The sequence below is a fragment of the Cottoperca gobio genome, chromosome 1 (genome assembly GCF_900634415.1).
Source record: "Cottoperca gobio chromosome 1, fCotGob3.1, whole genome shotgun sequence".
Taxonomy (NCBI): domain Eukaryota; kingdom Metazoa; phylum Chordata; class Actinopteri; order Perciformes; family Bovichtidae; genus Cottoperca; species Cottoperca gobio.
In genome coordinates this window covers 18,367,933-18,387,487 of record NC_041355.1, presented here as the reverse complement: position 1 = coordinate 18,387,487, position 19,555 = coordinate 18,367,933, and the positions used below count along the sequence as shown (strand labels likewise).

Genomic DNA, 19,555 nt, shown 5'->3' with positions numbered 1-19,555 from the left:
TATTAATTATGAAGAAAAAGGAAATATGCTTATAGAATAATGAATTAAATCAGATATTCAAGAGTTATATCATCCGGATTATCATACTGTCAAATTATGTACTTAAGGTTAAAACTGAATAATTCTAGTAGCTTCAAAAAGTGAAACTCCAAAAAAGTCAAAGATGTGTGGGATATTTCACAATCAAAAATAGATGAGAAATGAGTCTAAATAATAATATTAATCCTATATGTTTATAAGGCCACATTCATATATTCTCTAAAATTCACCATTAGTCATCTAAAACGGGCCACTCACGGTTTGCTGTCAGTATTACATAACCTCCTAAGCGCTTCCTGTATGAGCACACAGCGCCACCGTGAGGCCAAGACTCAGTGATGCTGAAGGAGCAGGGCTGGGCGGCGGGCTGGCAGCAGCAGCACCATCGCTTTTCATAATCCTCCAAATAGCCTGTCGGATGCTGATTGTCCGTAGAGGAGCACCAGGTGAGTGACATCTATGTTCCTCTGTATCTTTGTTCTCCTCTCATGTCCTCGGCTGCCTGCTTAGCTCCGAGGATGGATGGAGACGGTGAAATGAGCATCGCTGTGTTTGTGCGACAAAGCCTATGTACGTCGTCCATAACGGGAGAGCCGTGGCTGCACAAACAGCCTCCATAACCTGATTTACAATAACACGTGATAACTGTTACCGTAAATCGGTCTAAATTAGCCTTATTTGGCTCAAGGAGCGCGCGGACATGAAGAGGGACACTGAACGCTAAGGATCGATACGCTTCAGTCGGTATTAAGCATTCACGGCAGACACACTGTAGCTATACGTTTATGTATACCATAATGTGCGTGGTGTTTGCACAGCGTTAGATTATTCTAAGGGGATATTCCTCTCTGGAACGGTGGCGATATGAAATGGCTCGATGATAAACGCTGGGCTGAGACACACGGCCTAACTGGGCTAATTTGCAGGCTTGTCATTGGCCGACTATAACCCATGCAAGCGCACTTGACGTGTTGTCACTTGCAAATTTATAACTCAAGAGTGGATAGCTGTGTGTGGTCAAGCGTCTACAAGGGAAATGTGGGCCACAAGAAGGCAGGCTACTGAAAGAGTTAACGTATCCATTCCTCCATAGAGAGAAAAGAGGGGGGGGGGGGGGCTGTCAGGTCCCATTGGGATCGAGTTGATGCACATAAATGAGCCCCAGATATGACAAAGTATGCGTAATTAAATCCCGCTAACTAACTCACATATAGCTTCATTTGAGAGCGTGAGTCAGCAAGGCCTGTGTGCCGATGATGCTCCTGCAGAGGGAGGGAGGACTGTTTGTCTCAGTGAAAAGAGCCGTTGTGCTGCTTCATGTGCATGTGTCTGATAATCATATGAGAGCATCATGGGGAGCAGAGATGTGGGTTTTCAGGGGAAAATAGTGTTTCTCTCTTTATCTTTCTCTGTATATTTCTCCCTGACTTCCTGCCTCTGGTTTGGCCTGTGTGTGCTCATATGCCTGAGTCTGACTCACTGCACAGCATCTAGTTAAATTAGCTAATGCACATGTATCATTATGTTTCTTGTTCCTCCTCCTCTTTGTACAACTATAACTACAACTGTTGTTTGCTGCTCTACATGGAGACCTCTGTGCGTGTCCTTGGGTGCTACCTGAAATAACCACTGTGCATATGACACACGCGCATGCACACGCACACACACACACACACACACACACACACACACATATGTTTTCTTTCTGTAATTGCATGAAGCAGTGTGCCTCATTCACGATAAGTAAGAACTTATATTTTTATTGATCCAAGCGTGACTCATGATTCATAACTGCAGTCTAATACTGTTCCTGTTTCCAGAAGGATGCATTAAGGGTCAAAGGTGAGCTCGCGAGGCAGAGATGAGTCTGACTTCCTGGTTCCTAGTGAGCGGCGGGGGGACGCGTCATCGTCTCCCCCGGGAGATGATCTTCGTGGGGAGGGATGACTGTGAGCTCATGCTGCAGGTACAGTATACTCCTCCAGACACATGCTCTGATTGAGCTGTCATGTCTTCATCTAGGCTGGATTATTATCTGAAGCGTTGAGAATAGCGTGGATCACAGTGATTGACTGGATTTTGTGTGTTTAGTCTCGCAGTGTGGACAAGCAGCACGCTGTCATCAACTATGAGCCGAATACAGACGAGCATAAAGTGAAGGACCTGGGCAGCTTGAATGGGGTGAGTGTTTTACTATTCTGTGTCTTAACTGCTTAATGTACTTACTGCTCAGAAAAGAAACAATCTCTGATATAGTAAGAGGCAGACTGTATTATAACCAGAATTGTAACGCATCTATACATATGCCATTAGTTTGTATATTGTACACTGACACGAGAAGGCTGCCTCCACACTCGTCTGCTGAAGCGGAAACGTTTCTCTGCGCTCACCTTTAAACTCACTTTAACACATGCATGATTTTGTGACATCAATCATGATGGAATGTGCAATTTACACAAGTGTGATGTGGAAACTTGAAGCCTCCGGTGCACAGACACTGAGAATGGACATTTAAGTGAAGTAGGGGACATTTCCAATCAAATAAATGATTACAATTGATTATTTTTGGAAATTCTTCTTTATTAGGAATAACAACTACAGATGTACGATCTTGTTTTTAAAGGTGTGCTTAACGACGATAATACAACGTAAGCACAATTAGACAAAACATTTGAGGAAAAAAACCTCAAATAACAACAAGATAATTAGATGATAACAAATGTAAAAACAAAGAATCACGAGATTATAATCTAAACAGAGCATAACAATGGATAGTTAATTTATCAATTATAGAAAAGTACTAATTTCACTAGTAATGAATCTATAAAATATAAATAGTACGAACATGTACAACTGCAAGTTTAAATCTACAGTGTTTTGTAGTACTGCTTACAATATGAGTTATACTTTGATGAGTATTAACATTTCTTCTACAATCAAAATGTGAATGAGGTTTATTGCCAAGTAGGTTTGCACTTACAAGAAAACATTTGCCTTGATGTTTAGTTCATACAATAACAATAAACATATTACAAAGAAATAAAAATACATGCAAAGTACTGCAAAAGTTTTAGAACATTAAACAATGCAGAATCTATGAAAAATATACTATAAAAAATACTATAACACATATTTACATTATGACGGTTTTGTGCAGGATGTGCAAAAATACAAAACTCTTTTCCATTTTCCAAAATAAAGAAAGAGAATAAGCTTAACTTGTCCATGGGTAATGCTGTCATAACACAAACAAACTACATACACTGTAAAATAACTAAATTGTGATTCAAGCATCATGTAAACTGGACAAGGATTCTGACCAAGCATCTGCTCCAAACTTTTGGTAATTGGTTATTTTTCAGTTCCTACCCTGTTGCTCCTAAATCCCTCTCTGTTTTTGCTTTGCAGACATTTGTCAATGATGTCAGAATACAGGAGCAAATCTACGCCACTCTGAAAATTGATGACAAATTGAGGTTTGGATACGATATCCTTTGAATCTTGTGTGTCTGTGAAACCCAGTGACACGCAGCACAAGGTCAGTGTACACGGACGACACTGTAACATTATCTGTTCTTGAATAGCTGTAAATGCTCATTGCACTATGCCTGCTGCATAATAGATAGGGCTGTCCGTGCATGTTTCTCACCCCTGCAAAGAGTTCTTCTACCTTAACCTGCCTCACATACCAACCTGTTCACTGTCGTTCGAGGGGAGCTGCATATTCCAGAGGAGGCCCTCAAGGTTAGACAGCACCTCCTGCATGTTCATGTCTTACTGTAACGGACAGAGTAAATAGGCCTGCTCAAAACAGCACAGCCAAAAAGCTCTTGTTTTTTTCAGCTGTGTATAAAAATATGAAAACCATGAGAGTTGGATTTTAGTCATAGAGTGCTAAGAGTTCTGCTGAACTGGGCAAAAATACTTTACAAGATTGATGAATCTGCTGTTTCATCACAGCAAACTGCCCCGGTGGCTGCACAAAGGATTTCATCTTCATGAGGAAGATGAAAGTAGTATTTAGAATGTCTCCTCAAATATATGCTTTTACTGAGATTAGAAAAGAGAGAAAACTGTATGTATTACATGAACATTTTCCAATAAACAAAAATCTGGCTGCCCCTCTAAAGATTGAGCAGCATTTTCATGTTTTGCCTCCGCCTCTCTAACCTCTCCTTGCTTGTCCCGTCTGTCAGCATGAAAAGTTAAGCAGCCAGCTGCAGATGAGCCAGAAGAAACCTCCAGAGAAGGAATCGTGTAAATCTGAGGCAAAACCCTCCAAGGCAGCAGCGGCAGCAGTGTGTGAGGGGGCAGCTGCTAAGTCCCCTGAGGCCAGCAGGGTGGAGGATAAGACACCAGGTGAGAATGATCATATCATGACACGGTTTCAGATGTGTTTGTTGTGGTAAATGCAGCGCTGCCATTCCCACGTTAGACTAACTGACAGGTTGTATTTGCCAGGGGACGTCACAGCGTTGCACAGAATCACACCCCTCTATGGCCAGCCCGCCTGGTGGGGAGATGAAGAAGGTAATAACCAGAAGACCGGGAGGCCCGAGGAGAAGAGCTCAGATCGGAAGCGAGAGAAAGCTGAAACAGGTATGTACAATACTGCAAAAATACGACTTCTCAAATCTCGAAATATCTCTATTTTACGCACATTTGATTATGTTTTGTCTTGATGAATATATTGCCCCCCCCCCCCCTTACGTTTAGTAGACTTTGTGGTGGTAAATACATGTTCACTTTAATTCTGACAGACACCAAGAAAAGTGCAGAGGTCCCGAAGTTTGCCCCGCAATCAGCGTCCAATCAGGAGCCTAGCTACTTTGAGATCCCAACCAAGGATACTGCCTCAGCAGGTAAAGTGAGTGATGAAGCCCCCTCACGAGAACAAGAGGCTGGTGCTTCTTGTGCCACAGACACCATCCATGGCCACGCCTCCTTTACCATTGAGTTTGACCCCACAGCAACAGGTAAAGTGACCGTCAAAGATCGAGTGGGGAAGGTGGGACCGGAGACCAGGCCGCGTCCTAAAAGGGCTGTCGGGGAGGAGTTGAGTCCACTTCAGACAGCCATGGTGGCTGCGGAGGTCAAAGTTGCTGACTGGCTGGCCCAGAACGAGCTGCCGTTGACTCTTAAAGACACGGTTGTGGAGGATGATGGGGAAAGTGTGAAGAGTGATGTGCCTGTACAACTGAAGAGTCTTAAAGGTATGTATGTGCAGCTGTTTGGGCAGCATGTGTGTCTGTGTTTAACATAATATATGTGTTTTTCTTGCTTGTTAATTAAGTTTAATTAAGACTCTCTTTAACCCTCCTTGTCTCTTTCTTTACATTCTGACCCATTACCTTCTTCTCTACCTCTCCCATGCCAGGCAGTAAACATGAGGACGGTACTCAGAGTGACTCAGAGAACGCACTTGGAGGGCAGCGCAGGGCCGCAACAATGGAGGAACGCTCGTGGGGGCTGTGGGGCGGTGCAGGGATGAAGATCAGAGAGGGTCGAGCTAACGTACCAGAGGGGCTCTTCGCAGAGGAGGACAGTCCTGCTCGGCGTCGCAAGTCTTCGACTTCTAAAGTAGCGAGTGGATTTGTGGAGAGGCGACGCGTAGAGGCGACACATCAGCAGAGTGGCCACGATGAGTGCTATCAACATGGGGATGATTATAGTGACAGGGGCACCTATACCATTGAGGTGGAGAATGGAGATCACGAAGAGGAAGAGGCGAGGAAAATGATCGACAAGGTGGGGAAGAAGACACTTATAATTATAATAATCTTTTTTCCCCCTGCACTGGTCAATTTTGAAATTTTGCTTCCAAAACTTGCTTCAGACTACAGAAAATGTTACTAACTTTGTCTATTTGCATCTGTAGAATTCTCCTAAAGTCAGTAAATTAGATAATTCCTCATTTGCATATTTAAACATAACGTTTCAGAAAACATGTAAAACAAATAATAATTGTCTTAATGTGAGAAATCAACTAGGGAAGTTTCCAGGTGATATCTATTATGTCATTTTTTTTACCCTATTCAGCTGTAGTGTCTAATTTACAAAACTGCATTTTCTCAAAATACGTTTTTTTTCTCATACTCAGAGCCAGAAATCTTAGTAGCACTGACATACACTAAACCTTCCAGTTCTATTCATATCTATGTTCTGTAGGTCTTTACAGAGGGGTTTGTCCTTCATTCATAGCCTGATTTATAGAACATTTTGTAGTATTTTCTGATTTATGGAGTAATACAAAAAGATGTCAACATAATTAAACATTTGAACCTGGCTTTATCCAATGTTCAGAATTCTGATTTGGAAATGAATCAGCACACATTTAATAAGATGATGCTTCATTAGCATGTTTAAACATACAATTACAGAAAACTTGTAATACAAAAAATAATTGTCTTAATGTAATTAATCCACTGCGGAAGTTAGATGGTGATATATAGTACTTACAATCTTTACCCTATTCACCTGTAGTGTCTCCCTACAAAGCCCCTTTTCTATATTTATCCGGCTTCCGATATGCTTGCTCACTTTTGCATATGTGTTTGTTGCAGGTGTTTGGTGTCGATGAGCAGGAGGGTGTGTGTGTGTCCAGGTTGGGGGGTGCTGACCAAAGAGAGGTGCTCACCTCCCAGAGGACCGGTACCGGAGACAGAGGAAAGCCTGGACGCATGGAGACCGAGGTGCAACAACTGAAAGCTTTTAAATTCAAGCCAAAACGTTGCCAAGTGTCTAAACACTGTAATGTACTACAATGTTTCTATTGTATCTTTAATGCTGTCTTTGTTTAGGTGCTAACTGAGGAACTGATGGTGGGCGGTCCTCGCTGGGTCTCGCAGTGGGCTACTCTGGCTGCCAGTCACATTAGGACAGACCCTGAGGGATCAGGAGGGGAGAGTCACATCATGGTCACAGAGGACAGAGGTATTTATCAAAAATCTGAACAGAAAAGACATAAAAAGCTAATTTGAAGCTGAAGTTACATAGTGTGACTTTAAGCCACCGCTAAAGGATCAACACACACATTTTTCAGCTCCATAAAAATGATAAACTGCCTGACTGTTCTCATATACCTGTATACCATTGATATCTGTCTGAAACACTCTGTTTTAATGCCTGTCTCTTTAAGCCCCCCTCCCGAAAAAGCCAAGTCTGCTCTGATTGGCTTGTGAGCAAATTTCCAAAAGTAGTTCTCAAGCCTTTGGTAGAAATACTCAGAAATGGGGCGGTATATTATAATGAGTCTGCATGTGACGAAGGAAGGGGAGCCAAATCTGAATGTCTTGTTGAATCCCATGTTTTCCGACATAGGCAGCCAACAAAAAACAACTGGGTTGTGTTATTTCACAGTTTGTGGGTTGGTAGGTTCTCCAGATACCCTAATGTATGTACACCAGCACTGAAAAGTGAGTTTTTCATAATATGTCCCCAAATATGAACAACATGATAATATTTCATGGTTCATTTGGTTGAAAGAGAATCGCTGTTCGAAACCACAGAGCCAGTGCAGGAATTCTAATAGCGTAGCACCCACCATTGATATGTAATACTCATTTATCCGAGGACCCTCTTTACTAACAAAAAGGGTTTTCTCTCCTTTCAGCTGAAATAAGTGAGTCCAGCCACTCGGCCTCCTTTGCCTCGTCTGGCTACACAGAGCGTAAGAGGAGAACCCTGCCCCAGCCGCCTGGTGAGGAGCTCGCCCTGGGAAGGAGGACTCCAGGTTCAGGCCTGCGTACAGATATGGGGGAGAAACAGGACACAGAGCTACAGGAGAAGGAGAGCCAGGGGGATAAGATGACCAGGGGAAGGAATCGGCCCAGTCATTGCACTGGAGGTGTGGGCAGTCACGGTGGTAGCCCCAGTCGCTCCTCACCAGCCAAGTCGCAGGACAGTGCTGGCGGTAGATCAGGCCAGTCAGGTGTGTTGGCCAAGCTCCCCCCTCGTCCATTGACCAGTGGGGAGAAAAGAATGGACGAGGCACAGCGGAGGAAAAAGGAAGAGGAGAAGGCCAGGGAAAGTAGTGGGAAACCATTGTTCAGGCAGGAGAGTTTTACTGTGGAGAAACCAAGCTCCAACATGCCCATTGAGCTCAGACCTCGTATCGAAGGGCTCACAGGCAACAGAACTCAGAGTCGGGAGGCTGGCATCGAGAGCGCCTCTCTGCAGAAAGACTCAGAAGCTGTGGCAGCGTTTTTAGAGACGACTGTGTCGGACCAAGGTGATCCACCAAGTCAGTCCATTGAAGGCTCCATGTCACCAGAGTCAGACGTGGACACGACCAGCACAGTAAGCCAGGCTGACGGAGCGAGAAAGGTAATCCAGAAACGGCGGACTCTTGCAGGGCAGCAGAAGGAGAGAACAGTATTGTGCTCATCCGGCAAAGGCCCTGCCGGGGGCCGAGAGACCCAGGACAGGAGGGTCAAGACCAGGGCATCTGGACCTCCTCAACGCAGCCGCCCCTGGACTTCCCTGGACCTCACGGATGATGATGTCAACTCAAACTCACTTCTCTCTGACTCCCAGCCCACCTCTAAACAGGAATCTAAAGGCTCACATACCAGAGCCCAGACTGGGAGCAAAACAATGGGCGCTAGCACCAAGTCTAGTCGGGCTAAAATTAGCCAGGCCCAAGCCTCCTCTGCAGCCAGTAAAGCCACCAATGTTCCCAAACCTAGGCCCACCAGGGCGTCCCTGCTGAGGCGAGCCCGGATGGGGGATTCCTCAGACACTGAACCTGCTGATCTCGATCGGATGTCAGTAGCTTCTGAGGCCTCCACTGCAAGTTCCACATCTAGGACAGGAATGGCAAGAAGGGGAATGTCCAGGATAGAGGCTCTGGCTCAGCCGAGGAAGCCGAGGGTGGGCTCCCCGTCAGCCCAGAGTGATTCAGAGGCCACTGTGACAAGGGGTAGAGGTCTAGGGGCCCGTAGTGCTGCAGGTGATTATGCCATCAGACAAGGACTGAGAGGGTCTCATATGAGCTCAGTGTCTGGACCCAGAGCTCGGGCTAACAGTGCCTCAAAGCTGCCTGACAAAAATAAAGGCACCCCCTCCTATGGACATGTCACACCTGCATGTAAGTAGTTCCTTTCATATTAAACCATTTCATGTCCAGTGGAAATGGAAATTCTGTAGTATTGTCTTTCACAGATTATGTTCTTTCCATGTTCTAACTAATGCTTGTACTGCCTAAATATTGTACAATCTGTGGAAGCTCTGAGAGGCAAGTGAGAATATTTTTTCAAAAACAAAATGATCTCCTGTGTTTATTACTTAAGAACAGGTGAAAAAACGTTTTTGCAAGTATAATATTTCTAAGTGTGTTGTAATCCTCATTTTGGCCACAAGAGGCTGAAGTGCACCACTACCCCATGTTCTATAGCAGTGGTCCCCAACCACCGGTCCGTGGGTCATTTGGTACCGGGCCGCACAGAAAGATTGAATAAAAAAATGTTTTATTTTGAAAAGAGGTTTGATTTTGAATAATTTATACAGTACTTAAATCATTAACAGAGAAGAAAAGACAATATAGATAAGACTTAGAAAATGGATCACCAATCTTTTTTATTCTCACTTGCCTCAGGGCTTCAGTAGTTAAGCCTGTAAAATGAACAGAATGTATATATAATATACATGAACAGTGAAAATATATAATGCAAAAGGAGTTGCTCGTAGTGACAAAACCACAGAAAACTATCTTTTTTAGAATCTTTCAGCTTTTTGCTGTTTATTGTGAAAAATGTCTTATAAAACCACTGTACACTACCCGCCATGCACCAAACAGCTGGTGAACATCTAAAGAGCCAGATATTTTCTCTTGGTGGAGACCAAAATAGAGTGAAATAGAGAGTGTATATTGGATTTGTCAGGTTACCAGAAACTCCTAAAGTGTCTGACAGATGTGTTAAGGCAGCTGTTTGCTAACATGTTTGCCATATCAACCTGAATGTTGTTATAACAGCACATTTGAAGAACCATCTAAACTTAACTTCCCTGCTTTCCTATCATTAGCTGGCACTCGGTGGCGGCGTGTGCCTGTGGATTATGCTTCCACCTCAGAGGACGAGTATGGCTCAAACCGCCATATATCCAAGCAGAGCCAAACACGGCCGTTCCCTTCCACTCGAGTAGCCCAGCTAGGAGGTTCAGCCCCGACAACTCCTAATCCTGCAGGCCTCTCTGCCCTGAGGCAACACTCCAAGGAACAGGACGAGTATATGAGAGACTGGACAGCACACAGCGAGGAAATAGCCAGGTATGTGGGTAAAAGTGAGAGGGACTTTAGTGCAGTTAGGGAACAGTGATGATAACAGTTATCAAGCATGCTTCCCCTGCTTATAGGTGTAGCTGTTATGTTGAAAAAAAAAATATATATAATATATAACATACTTAGATGAACTCAGATGGTGAATTTGTACTTGCGTTTGTTCATTAGGATTAGCCAAGACCTAGCCAAAGACCTCGCCATGCTTGCCAGAGAAATTCATGATGTGGCAGGAGAGATCGACTCAGTCAGCCCTGCAGCCACCGACCCTGGAGCTCTGGTAGTCAAAACATTATACAATTATTTCTGTCTGCTAGATTGGTTAACAACAAAAGGTAAATTTTTGTATTCATTTGCTGCTACTCAGATGGAGGAGCGTGTATTTGATGACAGCTTGGACCCGAGCGACCCTTCTGCAGAGCACAATAGCAGTGTGGAAACCAACGGGCGCTCTGTTGAACTTCGACCCCGAATCTCTAGTGGACAGAGCTCCCGTTCCATCCGCCGACAGACATGGAATAGAGACGATGTGAGTCGCTGTTTAATCATTAAACAATTCTCAAAATATTCAGGCAATCTGCATACCATAGTGTTATTCTGGAATTATTATATCATTATCTTCAGCAGATACATACTTGTCTTTATTTCAAGTATGGAAAAACACTGCGAATGTATTATACACAATGTGTTGGTGTAGATCAGTGGTTCTCAACCTTTTGGGCCAGTGCCCCCCTATCCATTATCCAGGTCCCTTACCGCCCCCCCCCCCCCCCATCAAATAAAATCTACGCTTCCTTTTTGTCTCCCCTGAATTCTAATGTTGATTATTATGCTGTTTGTATTATTCTAATTATTATTCTTAGTATTTATAATTTACATTACATATTGATTATATTAATTTTGTATTTCAAATCTTATAATATTTTTCTTATTATTAGGCGGCTATATTATGTTATTATAAAAACTCAAATTCTTTGAAGTTTGAAGTTACATAATAGTATTTCAAAATAATAATAAATATTATATTATTAAACAAATGTTTTGTTGTTTTTACCTTCAATTGCCCTGATACACGATGTATGCAGGGAGCAAACAAAGACATTTTATTAAGGAGTTAATACTCCTTAACAAATGCAACGGTAAGAAGATTCAAACTTTAATCTGTGCCATAGACTGCAGCCAATCAGAGACGGGTCAGACATTCAAACTGTAACCGGTGTTAAACACAGCAGCCTCAGAAATGTGAAACAATTTTCACTCTCGATAAACGAGCACAAAGGAACAAGTCTGAGGCGCTGCCCCCCCCCCCCCCCCAACAGAACCCCGTGTTTTATTTTATATAAATAAATAGCGCCAAATGTGCTCTTTTATTAAATAAACCAAACGCTTATGTTATTTATCTCATTTATGTGCACGTTTCCGTGTTTACGCTGTTGCTTTGCGCATTCACATTCTCTCCGTTTCACGAACAAATGAGAGGAAAGGAGAGGAGAGAACTACAAAGTGCAAAAAAGTAAAAAATCCAACACATTAATTATAAATGGAGTGACGTCGACTCCAACGTTCAGAAACTCAGGCGAAAATATCCGCGAATCAGCAGCAGTGATGCTGGTGTTAGCTCTGCAGGTGTTAACTCTGCTATAACGTTAGCTCTGCTGGTGTTAGCTCTGCTATAATATTAGCTCTGCTGGTGTTAGCTCTGCTGGTGTTAGCTCTGCTGGTGTTAGCTCTGCAGGTGTTAGCTCTGCTATAATGTTAGCTCTGCTGATGTTAGCTCTGCTGGTGTTAGCTCTGCAGGTGTTAGCTCTGCTATAACGTTAGCTCTGCTGGTGTTAGCTCTGCTGGTGTTAGCTCTGCTGGTGTTAGCTCTGCAGGTGTTAGCTCTGCTGGTGTTAGCTCTGCTGGTGTTAGCTCTGCTGGTGTTAGCTCTGCTGGTGTTAGCTCTGCAGGTGTTAGCTCTGCTATAATGTTAGCTCTGCTGATGTTAGCTCTGCTGGTGTTAGCTCTGCAGGTGTTAGCTCTGCTATAACGTTAGCTCTGCTGGTGTTAGCTCTGCCGGTGTTAGCTCTGCTGATGTTAGCTCTGCCACTACGAGCAGCCAGAGTGCAGCTCGTCTGCTGCTGGTCCAAGTCCCGACCAGAGTGTTAGTGTTTTAACATTAATTCAGATTAGTTTTATTCATGGTGTATCTTTGGAATAACATTAATGCTTTCGAGCAGTGGTGGCTGAGGGGGACGGCGCTTGTTTTTATTTTTCAAGCAGCACTTTATCGCTCAGCAAAATAAAAATAAAAGTCTAAAAACACACAATGTTAACTTTATTCAAACGCACTCGTCTCGTCCTTTCAGCTCGTGCAGTTTGGCATGTTTCGTGCTGTAATGCAGCTCGAGAGCCTTTTCCATGACTGCAAGCGCGTCCGCACAAACACTGGCCTTTTACTTCCACAAAGAAATAATCTTTTCATCCATTTCTCCTGGAACATTCCGCATCCACCTTTCTCTTTGTAACACTCCCCATGCTGCGTTCACTTATGTCAATGACCGTCTCTTTAATATTGAAGTTTTTGACATGACGTGACCACGTGATGACACGTTCCGCTCGTGTTGTGTTCAAGGACCCTGACCTTGGCCAGGAAAAACAGTCAGTCGCCGGTTATATTCTATATCTGACTAGATTTGGATTCATTTTTTTGGAGTAGATTTTTTGCGTGTTTTTATGAATTACCTCGTGGGCCGTACACACAAACGCCCCCCAAAGACACGTGAACGCCCCCCTTTCTAAAATATTGCTTCCAGCGCCCCCCAATGTCCTCTGAACGCCCCCTGGGGGGGGGCGCTGCCGCCCTCGTTGAGAACCCCTGCTGTAGATCATGCAAACTTCCACACAGGTTGGAGCATACTGTACATTTGTTAAACATTTGTGTAGCAGAAGATCAGTGTAGCAGTGTGCCACTAGAGGGAGCACTCTGTATGCAAACTGCAGTCCCCCTTTAACAACTGTGCTTCTGATTGCACCAAATTAGCTGAGCTGATTGTTTGTAAATGTATAAATAGTCATAGCTAAAATTAGGCTTAATTTAACTATATTATTGTAAAGTTTGTGTTATCTTCTAAAGTTTTTCTCAACAATTCCACCATCTGCTTTGATTGAATGTCAGTGTTAAAAATAAAGTGTCATTGTTCCTTTTCATCATCTACCAGGCGGTGTTGGACAGTTTATTACTGGCATCTGTCACTCAGCTCTCAACGAGGATACGTCAGTCTGTTGACAAAACAGCCTACAAAATAAGGTTAATATCACATCACTAAACAGGAAGTAGGTCCGTGTAGGAATGTGCTGTCATTGTAATTTGGTTGTGAATGTAATACATGTTATACTGTGTTTATAGAAGGAGCCCGGAGATAGTTGAAGAAATGTTCCGTATCAGTACTGTCATTTGTTATTTCTGACGTATATATAGCTTTGAGTAAAATTAGGTAAATGTTTCATTAATCTCTGCTGGGCCAATAGTTAATTCACCGTTTGGTTTCCTTAACACAAGTCACTGTCTTTCCAGTTAATAAGAAATTCTACTGTTTTGAGTTTGTGGGTCAAGCTTCATTTTATAGAGTTCAGGGGAAGGGGATATAGAGAACTGAGCATCTACTGTATTTATTGATTTAATGAGCCGGTCTTGTTTAAGTCTTCACATCTTAATAATTTTTGCTGAATATGATATAATCTCACCTCTGAATACAGCTTTCAGTGTTTCCCAAAGTTGTGGGGAAATATTATCTTTTTCATTGGATTCTATAAGTAAAAAAGCATTAACAGCGAGCACATTTTTGTCAAATTTCCAAGGATGGCGTTCCAAATTGTTAAAGGTAATACGAGATCAAGTAACAACTTATTGAATTATAGTTGAATCAGCTTTTGTGACCAAGTAAAGAAGGATTCTATCAATAAATAAGTAATCTATTCCACTACATTAGTGATGTACTGGGGAGGGGAAGGAGAAGGATCAACTTTGTGGAAATAAATAACGCCACGGGTCAACTTTTCGTATTCGATCCATAAAGACTGATAATGACTTGGCCTTTTTTAAAGGGTTTGTGGTTTTAGAATAAGAACGCAGTTCAGATCACCACTAAAAATTTGTTTTTGTGTGTAAGGCTGAAACTATCCATTATTTTTATTATCGATCAATCTGACGATTTTAGAGATGAATCTATTAATTGTTTGGACTGAAAAATGTTCGTCCCAAGTCCAAGATGATGCCTTTAAATGTCAGTCCAAAGCATACATTTATTCACTTTGATATGTCGTAAAACAGAAAAGCAGGAAATCTCCATATTAGAGATTTTTGCATGAAAAATTGCTTTAACGATTTATTTATTATGAAAATAATTTGTGATTATTTTTATGTCGAACGACTAATCGACTTCAGCTGTAGTTGTGAATTTAAATCTGGTATGAATGACGTAATTATTCCTATCACTTCATACATTTTATGCTGAGAAATGAACAAATGCAGGATAGAATTGTTAAAATAGAAACATATTACATCAGATGATAAGACTCCTGTCTGTGTTTGATGTCAGAACTAGGCCAAGCAACACAATTTGAGTGGCACATCACAAAGGTTTTACACTGACAACCGACTACATGTCTTACTCATTATCACAACTCAAAGCACTTTTTTTATTCCTACAGCCTTCTGACAATGAATGTAATCACTTTAACAGTCAACGTATACTTATATCAAGAAGTATCTTAAACATATTCATGTATTTTCCTTTCATCTATTTTTGTACTGACTTGGCCTCCAGAATCCTCTTCAAGGATAAAGAACGAAAATGGGAAGAGATTGAGAATAAACTGCAGGCAGAGCGCGACTCTTTACTACTCAAGAGCTCCAATAAGGTGATGTACTCTCAAACTTTTTCTCTTTATCTGCTTAATGCTGGAGGAATAGACAAGACAGTAATATGTTTAGCCACGTAGCAGCTTGGCTCTAAAGATGGCAATATCTGTCAGTCGACATCGTGACCAGACTGAAATATCTGTATTGGATTGATTGCCATAAAATTTGCTTCAGACATTTATGAACCCCTCAGGTTGAATTGTAATCACTGTGGTGATCCCTCAACCTTTCCTCTATCGCCAGCTGGACCACATTTCACTTTGTTCTTTTGTAATGGTACTTACAAAACTAATGACATTCCCATCAGCCTCAGCTGTACTTTATGTTAATTGCTAATTAGCAAATGTTAGCATGCGAACACACGAACACTAAGATGGTGTACACGGTAAACGTTATACCTTCTAAACATCAGCATGTTAACATTGTCATTGTGAGCATGTTAGCATGCTAATGTTAGCATTTAGCTCAAACACAACCTTATCCTGTAGTGGGACTAAGAGCCCGTAGTCCAATACACACTCTGGAGTTCAGTGCCTGACTCCATTACTATATTGCTCAGTTTAACAGATAACCTGTAAATCATAACTTAAATCATATCGTATGGCTCATAAAAAATGACTTTTTATTTCGGCTGATATTTAATTGTAACATTTCTTCTGTGAACTAGGTTAAAGTGGGCTTTTGTTTACGGGATAAACGTCGGACTACGGGTTTACAGTGAAATGGTGTTAGAGCACACCTGAGTATTATCCTCCATTTAATGTCTGCAGAGCTGATTTGTCCCTCAATACCATTAAGAAGACTCATAAGTATATAAGTAATATGCATTTGACTATAATGTGCTGAAGAACGCTAAAGGGTGGCACAAGGGGTAGATGGCTAACTTTTAAATCAAAATCTGCTCAACCATAATTTTTGAAGCTGTCAACAAGTGCATTGTGTTTGTTAAATGTGAGGCATTCTGATTCGGTCGTCAGACAGACACATTTTCAGGGAAGTCTAATCAGCATAATGTTTGCTTTTTGCCGTTAATTTGGCATAAATTAATACAAAAGGTTAGAGACTGAAAGGCTATTTTTATTTATGTCTGTAGTCCATTAGCTTTTCAAAGGGTGAGATTAATGCCATACACTTTTAACTCCACTCCTTCCCTTTCCTCTGCAATCACAGACGCCACACAATATTTGATTACTTACTCAAGCAATCATAGTGAGTGCTGACAGTATTACAGCTGTCTGGAGGATCAAATCAAAGACACTTCAGTCATGCACATACCACTTAGATTACCTGGCTAATTCTCTTTGTGGAGGGCAGAGCACTCCAAATAGGTTTGGGGTTTTTTTTTATGCAGAAAAAAATATGTACAAGCTGTTGCGGCCGCAAAAGGTTACAGTCCACAAAACTTCCGTCTCTCTCGAGGGCAGGGTCATAAATCCTGCCTTTAAACCAGCCTGGCCTCATGTGAACCCCTCAAGAGATATGTCTGTCCACCACACAGTCACAGGGCTCATAAAGCATTGCTGAGCAGACACATGGCACAGCTCCAAACCTATTCCTGCAGCAACGGATGAATGGAGTTGATTTACTTGGTGTATGAACTTTAACTTACTTAATCACATCAACCAATTTAAATGTTATATTTATGTCCTTTTAAGGAGATTTCAACAATTATCCAAGACCTTAGGAGAGTGGAGAAACAACTGCTCGGTATGGATGTGATGCTTTTCTTTAGTATTTACTGAACTGTGACACATCAAATTACAAGTGTCTGTATTTTCGGCCACAAAATGACCATTTGTATATCAATAACTCATCTGACAGTAATCGACATGATGGTGGACCCTGACGGCACCTTGGATGCTCTGTCCAATCTGGGACTGACCAGCCCTCTGGCCGACCAGAAGATGATCCCCGGGACTCAGCAGGGGGCGTCCGTGCTGCACCCTGGAGCTGAAGCTTCCTCCAGCACACTCTCCAGGCCTGAAAGACGGGCCATTGAACCCTGCGGACCTTCAGACCATGCAGAGGTGGCAGAGCGAGACCCAGGGCCCCAACAGAGCCCTAGATCTTACAACTGATAAACCAAGGACATACTTCAGAGTGCATCCTTTATGTTGGATGTATCCTCAAGGTGTGAGGTTAGAAGATGTTGAGGTATTTGGTTTCAGACAAAGGAGGAAAGAGGAAGTAGAGTGATGCCTATTCAGTGGGGAAGCCCCACTGCCCTAACTGTCAATCAAATTGACTCGTGATAGGACTGTGTAAAAGTTCAACACTACCAAATAGCAGCTCTTGTCATATATACAATATGAAAACATAACAGTATTGATCGGTGGGTTTATGAAGAAGATATAACATAATATACAGTGAACCATATGTGGTTTTGTGTTGCAGCTCATTGTTATTATCCATTGCCTACGGAAGCCCTGAGAGGCAAAAAAAATGTTTCGCCAGGAAAATCTTTCTAAACATTTTTTAGGTGTCTTTTTCACCTGTGAAACATGTGGGAACATTTGTTGAAAAAAAGGTACTTTTTTTCATCTGTGAAAAGATAAAAGTTTGGCAGGTGATTTTTTTATTTTTGTCAAGATATTTTTCTAAGTTTGTCAAAACATTTTTTAACCCGTTTTCACAGATAAGTAACATTTTTAGTAAAATGATCCTTACAAAACATTTTTTCACTTGTTCTTAAGTCATAAACTATAAAAAAACTAAAACATTATCAGACTTTTTTCTCACTCTCAGGGCTTCCAAACTTATCCTCAAACCCTCAACCTTTTAAAAAAGAACAGATGTAAATGATGAGAGGATTTAATGTTAAAGATAAACTTTCCAAATTCCTGCTCACATTTTTCCTCTGTTTCTTTTTTTACAAGCCTTGAAATCTTTCTTTGCAAATCATAAGCTGACTTAATGCCAATGCCTAAACTAGAAAGGTGCAGAGGTGTCAAAAATGCAGAAGTATGTGTGAAAAGTGTTCTTCTAACCTGCCATAGATTTATTTATAAAAATAAATAGATTGTTGGCCTGTTGCAATTGCAATCCCCAAACCTGCCTCAGTAATGATTTTCCATCAGAAAAGGGCCACATTGATTATTTGCTGAGAAAAGAACTGGGTATGTACAGTATGCACCATTGTAAATGTTTATTATAGTTAAACTAAAAACTCCCATCCATGCCTTTTTTACCTGTGGCGATGCCATTTGAAACCAGTGTATCAAAGATAGACCGTGTGTGTTAATAGAAACTATTAAATTAAATGTAGCTCCCAGAAAGGTTTTCCTCTTCCAAATGTATTTTGTCACAAGTGCCCTGGATCAAACAATCATTACAGTTGGAGAGGAGAGATGCTAGAGTGTATAGGAGATGGTGAGATGGAGGTGAATTTTGTTTTGCACATTACAAAGCTGATATATGTTCTTATTCATCTCTGAGGGACTAGGACAGGACGTGCTCCTACGGCGCTCCTTTATCATGTTGATGCCCTCGGGAAAAAAAACAAAACAGGGTGAAAGGCAGCTGCCTGTGGATGAACAGTTTGTCAAATTATTGTCTGATAATGCTGCATTTCAACCAGCGTAGACGGGGGGCTACCTCCAAGTCCTGCAGCTGCATTTATATTGTTAACGATGCAATGGATCGATGGACAGTGTAATTACTGTAGGTTTTCCAATGTCTTGCCTCATACCAATGTTTACACATGAATGTAACCTGATCAGAACTGTTGAAACATTTTAGCCAAAACAACTTGAATAAAGATTGATAACTGAATTTTGTGCTTTAGCACCTACTGATCTTTGTCTTTAATTCTGTTTGAGCATTTGCAGAATTTTTATTTGGATGTTTTGTATGAAGTTTTTTTTTCTTTTCTTTGTAATGATGTTAGGTTACATGTTGACCTGGCAATACCTGTGTGTTGTTTGTCTCGTTTCCAATAAAATGCATGATTATCATGAGCTGTTTTGTTTGTTCTTTTTTCCCACATTTATTCCGCTGCAGGAAAAGTTCACAGTGTTGATCAAATGTGTGCTGAAATTGTTACTGACAGTGGTGGAAAGTACTTAATACATTTAAGTACCACGCTCATGTTTGAGGTGCTTGTGTTGTACTTAAGTATTTCCATTGAATGTCTTTATTATTTTTCTCCACTACACTTCAGAGGGAAATATTGTTACTTTGCAGATTCAAATGTTACATGCATACATATGATCAGATTATAAAATATAAAGCTATTATATATTATTAAATATCAAATATAATATAAGAAAATGTGCACATACATAATAAATTAAGAAATGTGACAGGAAAGGTCAAGAAAACAGAAACAAACAATAACA

The 19,555-nt window shown here is 41.5% G+C and overlaps 1 protein-coding gene across 3 annotated transcripts; it reads left to right on the top strand.

Moving 5' to 3' along the window:
• Window positions 1–381: 381 nt before the first annotated feature.
• On the top strand, window positions 382–19,174 carry cep170ab (centrosomal protein 170Ab). Of its 3 annotated transcripts, XM_029439131.1 has the most exons (20): window positions 382–485; window positions 1,860–2,005; window positions 2,131–2,220; window positions 3,448–3,526; window positions 3,725–3,783; window positions 4,236–4,398; window positions 4,501–4,638; window positions 4,800–4,901; window positions 5,010–5,252; window positions 5,417–5,787; window positions 6,603–6,731; window positions 6,840–6,972; window positions 7,652–9,127; window positions 10,063–10,306; window positions 10,487–10,595; window positions 10,683–10,844; window positions 13,516–13,604; window positions 15,124–15,217; window positions 16,874–16,925; window positions 17,040–19,174. In XM_029439131.1, the coding sequence occupies exons 2-20, from the start codon at window positions 1,901–1,903 to the stop codon at window positions 17,294–17,296; spliced, it is 4,095 nt and encodes a 1,364-aa protein (XP_029294991.1). In that variant the 5' UTR covers window positions 382–485; window positions 1,860–1,900; the 3' UTR covers window positions 17,297–19,174. The 3 variants fall into 3 exon arrangements, with proteins under 3 accessions (XP_029294991.1, XP_029294975.1, XP_029294985.1); XM_029439115.1 differs by having other exon boundaries at window positions 4,800–5,252; XM_029439125.1 differs by having other exon boundaries at window positions 441–485; window positions 1,863–2,005; window positions 4,800–5,252.
• Window positions 19,175–19,555: the final 381 nt, after the last annotated feature.

Coding starts and splice junctions, on each gene's coding strand:
- cep170ab (XM_029439115.1), top strand. CDS start 1,901: ATGAGTCTGACTTCCTGGTTCCTAGTGAGCGGCGGGGGGACGCGTCAT. Junction 4,399..4,500: donor GGTGGAGGATAAGACACCAG/GTGAGAATGATC, acceptor TGTATTTGCCAG/GGGACGTCACAGCGTTGCAC. Junction 10,307..10,486: donor CACAGCGAGGAAATAGCCAG/GTATGTGGGTAA, acceptor TTTGTTCATTAG/GATTAGCCAAGACCTAGCCA.